At 41.0% G+C, this 9,655-nt stretch overlaps 1 protein-coding gene across 2 annotated transcripts in view; it reads right to left on the bottom strand.

The window, feature by feature from the left end:
• Window positions 1–8,717, bottom strand: part of LOC101990351 (zinc finger protein 883-like) — a 20,419-nt gene extending 11,702 nt beyond the window's left edge. The window contains exons 1-4 of one of the 2 annotated variants that reach the window (XM_005360715.2): window positions 8,562–8,717; window positions 5,954–6,080; window positions 4,520–4,612; window positions 2,185–2,277 (exon numbers count right to left, since the gene is read on the bottom strand). In XM_005360715.2, the coding sequence (XP_005360772.1) occupies window positions 2,185–2,277; window positions 4,520–4,612; window positions 5,954–6,080; window positions 8,562–8,579 (331 nt within the window). In that variant the 5' untranslated portion in view covers window positions 8,580–8,717. Of the gene's footprint in view, window positions 1–2,184; window positions 2,278–4,519; window positions 4,613–5,953; window positions 6,081–8,561 lie in introns of those variants that run through there. The other variant, XM_026786009.1, reaches the window with a different exon arrangement.
• Between the last annotated feature and the right edge of the window lie 938 nt (window positions 8,718–9,655).

Here is a 9,655-nt window from a genome sequence, read left to right on the forward strand (position 1 = left end):
TAAGATCAACAATTAATGGGACCTCAGGAAAATGAAAAGTTTCTACATGGCAAAGGACATTGTCATTCAGACAAAGTGACAACCTTCAGAATGTAAAAAGATTTGCAGCAACTACACATCTGATAGAGGGATAACAGTCAATATATATATAAAGAACTCAAAAAAAACTAGATATCCAGAAAACAACTGAATTCAAAAAAATGGGGGAAAAGATCTAAACAAAGAGCACTCAGTAGAAAAAACTCAAATGTCGGGGACATAAATAACTGTTCAATATCCTTAGTCTTTGCAGAAATTCAAATCAAAATGGCTTTGAGATTTCAACTACCACCTGTTAGAATGACTAAGATCAATAACACAAGTGATAGCTCATGCTGGCAAGGATGTACAGCAAGAGGAACTCTGCTCATTGCTGGTGGGAGTACAAACTTGTACAGACACTATGGAAATCAGTATGGTGCTTCACAGGAAGATGGGAAATAGGTCTACCATAAGAATCAGCTATACCACTCCTGGGCATATACCCAAAAGAGGCTTCATCCTAACACAGAGACATCTGCCCAGCCATATTCACTGCTGTTCTATTCAGAGTAACTAAAAATTGTAAACAATCTAGATGTCCCCTAAAGGAAGAATGAATAGAGAAAATGTACTTTTATACAATGGAGTATTACTCAACTGTTAAAAAAAAGACATCATGAAATCTACAGGCAAATGGATGGAACTAGAAAATCCTGAGTGAGGTAACCCAGACCCAGAAAGACATATATATGGTATATGTTTGTTTCTATGTGGATATTAGTTGTCAAGTCAATGACAACCAAGTTGTAATTTGTAGAACCAGAGGTTAAGTATAGAGTAAGAGACAAAGAGACACAGATAGATCTTGTTAGGAAAGAGAAGTAAAATTGATAATTATAAATGTATGGAAGGGGCTGGAATGGGATGATCAAGTGGTATTGAGGAGCGGGGGACAAGGGATGGAATACAGGGCAAGTCAGGTAAAATTAATGGTCATACAGAAGAAGGTTCTAAAATATATGCATATATGAGGGTGATCTATATGAAATTGTCAACTAATCAGAAAAATAGAGTGACAAAATGAAGCTTCAAGTACTGATTTAGGTTACATCTACTGAGTTGCTGGCCAAAGGGTCCCATGGAAATTCACAAACAACTCAAGCTGTTGTCAAGACTATAGGTTGCTCTCCATAAACTGACAGCAAGGCCCCGTTGCTGAAGACAGCACCTATGCAACTAATCAAATATGGAGAAATTGAGCTGGTGTCTCTAGAGCCTTCACCCTTAGGTTCAGGCATCTTTGGTACAGGAAGGTATTCTGTATACTACACTACCAAAAGAGAAAAGTAAACTCCAAACCAACCACAAATCCTTTGATTTACAATGGTATCTTGCTTGGGAGTTGGGCACCATTTGTAAGTGGAGACCATTTTTTTGTTTCCCAAATGGCTTCCCAGATCCAAAAAAATCACACAGAATTTATATTAATTACAACACTGTTTGGTCTATTAGCTCAGGTTTCTTATTAACTAACTCTTACATCTTAAATTAACCCATTTCTATTTATCTATGTATCACCATGAGGCTGTGGCCTACCAGTAGGTTACAGCATCCTTCTCCTTTGGCAACTACATGGCATCTCTTTGACTCTGCCTATTCTCTCCATGTGTTTTCTAACCTTTAGTCTGTTTATGTGGATTAAATTTATTGATTGACAGATGTTGACCCAGCCCTCCACCTCTGGGGTCAAATTGACTTGACTGTGTGATAATCTTTTAAATGGGTTCTTGGATTTTGTTTGTAAAGTATTTTACTGGGAATTTTTGCATCTGTCTTCACAAGGGACATATTAGTTTATGATTTTCCTTTTCTGTTGGGCCCTTTGGTATCATATAGTGGCTTTGTGAATGGAATCTGGAAATGTTCCTCCGGCTTCTATTTTGTTGAGTAACTTGAGTGTTACTGTTAGATCTTTGAAGATATGATATGGGAAGGCATGGGGAACCATTTTGGGGCACTGCATAAAGCATCTGAGAGATCCAGGAGACCGTTGTCTCTTAAGTTAAGTTCAGTGAGAGTGTGTACAGAGAGATCAACCATCATAACCAGTATCTGCTGAGCTTTACCCTGCTGCCTTCCCTAGGACAGTATGTACCAACGAACCTGGGAGGCTCCAGAGTGAGGCTTGTGAGGCACTCCATGGCTCAAATCCATGCGGCAGCTTGGTATTCAACTCTGGTCTTAGCATGCAGTACCCTGCAAAAGGGAAATGAGGTAGTTTATCCAAATGTGACAAGTTAGCACCAACAATGAAAGACAGCAAGCTGACTTCAGGAGTTCTAATAAGATGTGTAATTTTGAAGTTCTCTGGAGACACAATTTATATTCAGATTCTTTACTGAGTGGACTATTACCCTTAAATTGCATTAAGCTGCACTATAGCCTAAAATAAAGACTGTTCTTAAACTTAAGTAAACAGAATAGAAAATAAAAGATAACACAATGAAATTGAAAAACCACACATACTTAAGGCAATTGAATTAGATGAGGTTATAAAAACATCAAAAATAACAACAACAACAACAACAACAAAAATACCCAGAAAATTTGCAGGGGAAATAGCTCAACTAGTGAAGTAAGTAAAATACAAAATAACTTCATAGAAAATAAAGCAGGCAGAGGAAAAAAAGACAAAGAAAAAAGGCTGTAGGGGAAGAAACATGCCTGGTATACATATACACATCCAAGCAAATACTCATTCAAATAAAATAAATATAATCAGATTTTTTTTAAGCTGGGAAAAAAGAAATAAAGAATGTTTTAATTCATAAGCACTGCCTCTAAGAAACCAAATATATGAACTCATGGAGATTGTGCCAGGCAAAATACCATCATGGAAAGGGGAAGTGGTCATAAAGTTCCCTCCACCCCAGCTGAGTGGTGACTGGCTTCTGGGAAATTAATGCCTTTGGGAAGGGACAGTCTATTTTCTTTATTGATGAGGTCATTGAATGACTACCTACGGACAAGTAGATGGTAATACACACAGGGATCTACTGGCAGCACTAACTGGACCTACACAGGACCTGCACAAGATCAAGGACTGAATTTCCATCATGAATGGAGAGGGACTCATAAATCTCCACTCCTAGCTGAGGAGCTTTGGTGGTTGAAGCCTGCTGCGGAAAGAAAGCCAGTGCTCTTCAGTGAAATAGTCCCTGGCTGGGTGTCCGTGTTCCATAAGCATGGCACTGACTGGATTTGGTGGGCTATATGATCAAAATACATTGTATACAGGTATGAAATTCTCAAAGACTAGATTAGAAACGAAACACACTCACAGAGCGCACACACACACACACACACACACTCACACACATGCACACACCATCCAAGTCCCTGACTGCCACTTTATACACCAGTGTTACAGTGGTTTTTAAACCAGACAGGGACACAACAAACTATACGACCAATGTGTCTGATGACCACAGGTTTAAAAATTCTAAATAAAAATAGAAGGTAAAAGGACAGATAAAATGTTTACAGTGACCATATGTGAATCATCCCAGTGATTAAATACTTCACTGAAACTGTGAAGCTTCTAGAACATGCAGGGATATTTGGGACAATGTAGACAGAGTATTTTTAAATATGCCCAAAATACAGTCAACACAAACAAATAACAAATGGGATTTCAATAAACTGAAAACTGACAGATTTGGGGGTGATACAACTGTCTCAAAGCTACCTCTGTATTCTAACTTTAATATTAAAAATCTCATTTGTTTACCAAATGGAATAAATGGAATCTTTCTGTGGGCTAGTGAGGAATTACACATTTGGGTGAAAGAGAATGACCTGTATTAGCCCATGTTTGAATGTTTGATCTAAATTTGGTATAAGTGTTTGGGAAGGATTAGGAGGCGTGGCCTTGTTGGAGGCAGTGTGTCTCTGGGGGTAGACTTTGAGGTTTCAAAAGACTGGTGCCATTCCCAGTGTGCCTCTTTGCCAGCTACTTGCAATTTGAGTTGGGAGTTCTCAGCTGTCCCTGCTATCATGCCTTTGTTCCACCATCATGTTCTCTAACTCTCTGAAACCATAAAGTCAGACACTTTCATTTAGAAGTTGCTTTTGTTCATGGATTTTTATCACAGCAATAGAAACTCTGAGACAGGACAAATAAGTATTTCTTTTCAACTCCCTAGGAACATATTGAGACAGGAAAAGAAAACATGTCAAGAAAAACAACAACATAAAATCATGTATGTTGTCATTACATCTGCTAGCTAAACTTGACCTCAAAAAAGAGACTAAATCTTTACAAAACATACTTGAGCAACAAAACAGGAAGAGGGTTTAAGTGGAGAAACCTCTTCGGGCTGTGTTTGATTCATAAGGCCAGCCTCATTCAAGACTGGCTCTGGGTAAAATCTGGCAAGACCAGCTCACCATGAGGTATTTGATGACCCTTTCTCTTATCCAGTACACACTGACTGACCTGGAAGGTTCCAGACTGAGGTATCTGCTGCCGTCCATAGCCCAAATTCACGTTCCAACATGAGGATCAACTCAGGCTTGATCATGCAGCAGCCTGTAAATAAGAAATCAAGTCCAGTTTCTGCCAATCTGTAGTCAGGTTCCCCGATGACAGACACCTTTCCATGAGAGAAACTGGCTCCAGGGTGTGAATCAGAGACTTTGTTAGAAAGTGTTTACTCACCCCCTTCACAGATGAGGCTATTATCCTTAAGTGGCATTAGACTACAGGATACACAACTCCAAACAACATGAATATCGAAATAAACAGAGGAGACTAAGAAAGCAAACACAATGAAACTGCAAAAACAATGCATGTTACTTAAGCACAAGAAGTCATTAAAAAAGAAAAAAATCTAGGAACAAAATGTTAGGAGGGGAACACAGGGGCTGGGGAGATGGTGTAGTAGAGAGGGTTAAGTTATATGGTTCCCTGGGCAAGGAAACTAACTGAGCAGGGGCATTCATCACTCCAGTGGGCGTCCTTATTGGGGAGACAATGTAACCAGAGGCCTTAGCCTCCTGATGTCATGACTTCCCTGCCATAATGGACTATGTCCTGGAATTTTATTGGGGAGACAATGTAACCAGAGGCCTTAGTCTAAACTTCCCTGCGGTAATGGACTATGTCCTGGAATTTTAAGCCAAAATAATTACTCCTTTCCTTAAGCTGTTGGCCAGGGTATTTCATGACAGCAACAACAAAAATAACAATATACACAGGCTTGAAGAAAAAACACTGGCCCTCACACTTGCTTGGCAAGAAGTTTTCCGGACAACCTATTTCCCCCTGCTATGTTCTTTAACCCCACTAGACACATTTCTTTGCGAAGCTGGAAGTTATAGGGCATGTCTTTGGTCCCTGAGTCCCCCTGTATCCACAGTGAACAGCTATCTTGTGTATCCCTAGGAAGGCTGCAATATATAAGTGAGCTATGTCAGAAAAAGAAAAATGCTGTGTGTTCTAGGTACATGAGAAAGCTAAAGGGGAAAAACTGAATGGGGAAATAAACTGTGGTTACTGCAGTGTGAAAAGGGTATGGGGGCCGGGAGGAGAGGATACATAATATTTACTGGGATAGATGTAGAAAGGAATGAGTAACTTATGGGTCTATAATATGAAAGTAAATATATGGCGGGCAAAAAAAACCCTGAATATTTCACAGTAGATGAGAGATTTAAATTTTCCCCATTACAAACAAGTAGTATGTCTGAGTGATGATTTACCATTATCTGATCATTACATGTTGTGTAAGTATATTACAAAACCACACTGCCCTCCAGAAATGTGTGCCATTCTCATGCATCAGCTAAAATTGGAGTACAACACTAAGGTTGAGCATTCCCATATTTATAGAAAACAACTGCTAAGAGGATTACAGGGAGTCACACTCACCCAAGGACACCAGGCTGCTATAGTTCTCCAGCATCACATCCCTGTAGAGCAGCTTCTGGACAATGTCCAAGTCCTGCCACTCCTGCCAGGTGAAGTACACAGCGACGTCCTCAAATGACACCGACTCCTGGAATGGCAACACTTCCTGTGAGCCCAAATCCTCAGACTTGGGAACAAAAACTGGGTTTATTCTCCTCCTGTGTAGGAGTGACTTGGCAGTGTCTTAAAGAAGCGGCAGCTCGGTGTGAGTCTCTTATCGCCGTAGGAAGCAAAGTCAATACAAACACTGTCCTTGTGAGTTAACGTGGAATCACAAAACTATGAGCAAAGAACTTTCCAAGGAATTGTAACAGAAACAATCCACAGGGTATCCATAACACATTAAGGAATGAAAACACACACCCCCTCTTTATTAAGTTGACTGAGAGAGCCCAAATCTTAACTCTTCATTTCTTTTCCTGTGTTGTCCTTCTGCCCCTTACAAAGAGCTTCACTGTCTAGTTACTGAACAGCACAGAAAATACGGTATGGGAAAGGAATGAGGGGTTCTTTATAGAAAATTTTAACAGAGTTTTACAAGGGAAGGTATTACTTTACTGCTCCCAGCTGACCAGAACAGCAAACATAACCACAAACAGATGCTGTGAAACCATATCCACACGTTACTTCCAACATATTTGGTAAATATTTGCTGTATAAGGTTACTTTCAACTTCTTGGGAGTCTTCAGCAAATGATTATCACAATAGACACATATTACTCAGGGGCATGGAAGAGTTCATAATTTAAGATTAAAACTACACTTTGAGTTTAGGGTGTAAACACTGACTGCATGGGAAATCCAAAGCATGGAAAGATTGTTCTCTTAAAGCGCCTTAAAGTCAAATGGCTGAGTGGGAATACAATAAGACAGCAGGTTAAGTACATGTCTTAAATCATCTCAACCACGTAAAGGCAACAAGAGATCTGTAAAGAATCACCAAAGCTGGTGGTGTAGTACAGTGGTAGGCAGCGGGTCTAGATGGAACAAGGGCATGTGGGGTCCTCATCCAAGACACCACAGAATTGTCCTATTCCTTACAAAGTCATTGAATATGAGAGTCAGAAAATAATGGGCAAAAGTAAGACCCAATGACCTGAAATGAATTCAAACCAAAGACCGAGCGCATCCAGGTGTTTCTGAAGGGCGCTCATGCAGGCCACATCTGGCACCTTCCCTGCCACCTTCCGTTAGACCACACACGGCACTGCAGCATACCACTCCAACAGAAATACTTTGGTTCTGATTTGAGACCAGTATGCTACAAACTATAGTTTTCTGCTCTTATAGAAGCATGGTGGCTTAATTGTTGAAACAATGACTCTTACTACTTCCTGTCATCATTCCTCAACACCTAAGTGGAGAGGCCGATTCATAGGAAGTAGTTCTTCCCATCCAGCATGTGAGTCCCAGGGATGGAACTCACAGTTGTCAGGCCTGATGGTATCTCCTCAGCCTGAACATTCTTAAAGAGTAGAAACTCAAATCTCTCCTTCCTCCTGAGAAAAAAAAAAAGTTCCAAATGTGTTTTAAAGCTTTTATAAGCCTTCCTGCCTGATTGGAACGTCATGATTTTGGAGAGTCAGACGCTGTAAGTGAGTCAGAATTCTTTGTTATTGTTAGCTCCCTTAACAGCCATTTGGTATTCATCTTCGCTAGCTCTATGAGGCCTAACATCAACTATTAGCTTAAAGTTTGGGCATGTATCTACAGAGCAGACCACCAGCCTCCACCAAGCTAAAAGCTAAGGCCGCCATCAGATAATATCTCAGATCTGCAGCAGTTCCCGCCGCCTGGCTGTTACCCACCTAACCTAATGTGCCCACTAGTGTCTTTGATAAATCCCTTGACTTATGACTTTCCTTTGTTCTGCATTATAAAAGCACATGTAACCACATCCACGTTGGAACTTGTCATTTAGGGCAACTTAAATACATGCTTCTGAGCAGGGTGACTCATATTTGTCCCAGAATAAACTCTTTCCTAATCCTTTTAAGGTGAGATCTAAGTTTTTCTACAGACAAATGAGCACACCAACCATTTACCTTAGTTTTTAAAATTTACTTGACTCTTAGTATTTGCCTAAGCATCGTACTTTGATGTAAAGACATCAACTTACAGGGAACCTTAACTGAGAAATCCACAAGATGACACACAGAGAATTCTCTCTAAAAGCGCGGGCTTCAATCTATCCCTGATTAATAAATTAATTTTGTTTCTTTCGAACTTATCATGAAATTCTCTTGGCCAGCTGCTGTCATGGCTTTACGTGAGTGGGAGGTCCCCGAAGGGAATTCTACTTAGCTCACTAGCCACTGCACTGGGCTGCGACTCCTTGACAGATGAGGGACTGCGACCCAGCTCCTCTCTGGAAGGAACCCCCAACGCAGAGAAGAGATTCAAAGCATCTCCCTCCCGGTCCTCTCGAGCAATCTCCGGATTACAGTACACACACATCCCGGCCCAGCACCCAAGGCCCGGGATGGCGGACCAAGCGCAGGAGGGGCGGGCCCAGGACCGTGGCAGGGGGGTGCAGACAGCTTCACCGCTGCGGGACGCCCGCACTCACCATAGCGAGCTGTGACATCCCGCGTCCTCCGCGGACCTCCCCGCAGCGACTGTCACGGGAGACAGAGGTCTCAGCAGTCTCCAAACCTCCAGATCGCTTACCGGAGAATAAACTACAGATCTAAGATGGCTGGGGACAGACAAAGGCCACAGCGGAAGCAGCGAAGGCCGGCCCGCCGCAATCAGTCTGTGTGCTTGATTGGGCAGATCTCATGTTGCTGCATTCGATTGGATAGGACTTCGGGCTTGGCTAGAGTGACAGTAGACAGCACCAATTAGTGCCTGAGTCAAGCAGTAAAATAAATAAATAAATGAGTAAATAAATAAATAAAAAAGCAAGTTCTAGCTCACAGGTGTTGCCAGGCAGGGCTCCTCCCCCATCCCCCACCCCGTGTTAGATCAGAGCCTCCTACTGAACAATTGCGCTCGACCTACAACGGAAGGATTTTACGGATTTACGGCTGAAATACATGTATTTATCTTATTCACAGTGGAAATCACATCGTGGCAGTTTTGATCTGTGTTTTCCCAACTCTGAGCTTTGAAATGGAAAGCAGTCCTGTAAGGCAGCAATGTCCGATACAAGCAACGTGGCAGGCAGAATTTTTAAAAATCCTTTAACTATTTAGGTTAGTATGCATCGTGATGTCTTCCGAAGGGTGTCGTTATACTTTGTTCTCATCATTCTCTGTTCTGTATTCTCTCTCGTGTCTCCTTTCTAGCTCACATGTATTCTGAAAAGTGTCAGGTTTTTAAAATCTAAACAGGTAAAATTGACTGTAATAGCAACAATATCAAAGACTAATGACATAATTTATGTCTCGTTGTACGAGAAAAAATTAAAACATGTATAATGAACCCATACATGCATGCAAATTATTTCTATTCCTTTTGTTTTTTGTATGCTATTTATGATCAAACAATTTCAAAACTGTTGTTGAAAAGTCTTGGAGGAAAGCTAAAGACATTAAGAGAGATGTGTCATCCATTGAGAATGCATTTTGTTTAGCAGAAACGTTTCTGTATGAAGAGTGTGTCTTGAATTTGATTTTTGCTGGGCAAAGCAGTTTTGATACCTGAAAATGAGATGCGCGG

This window comes from Microtus ochrogaster, linkage group LG3 (genome assembly GCF_000317375.1).
Source record: "Microtus ochrogaster isolate Prairie Vole_2 linkage group LG3, MicOch1.0, whole genome shotgun sequence".
Lineage (NCBI taxonomy): Eukaryota > Metazoa > Chordata > Mammalia > Rodentia > Cricetidae > Microtus > Microtus ochrogaster.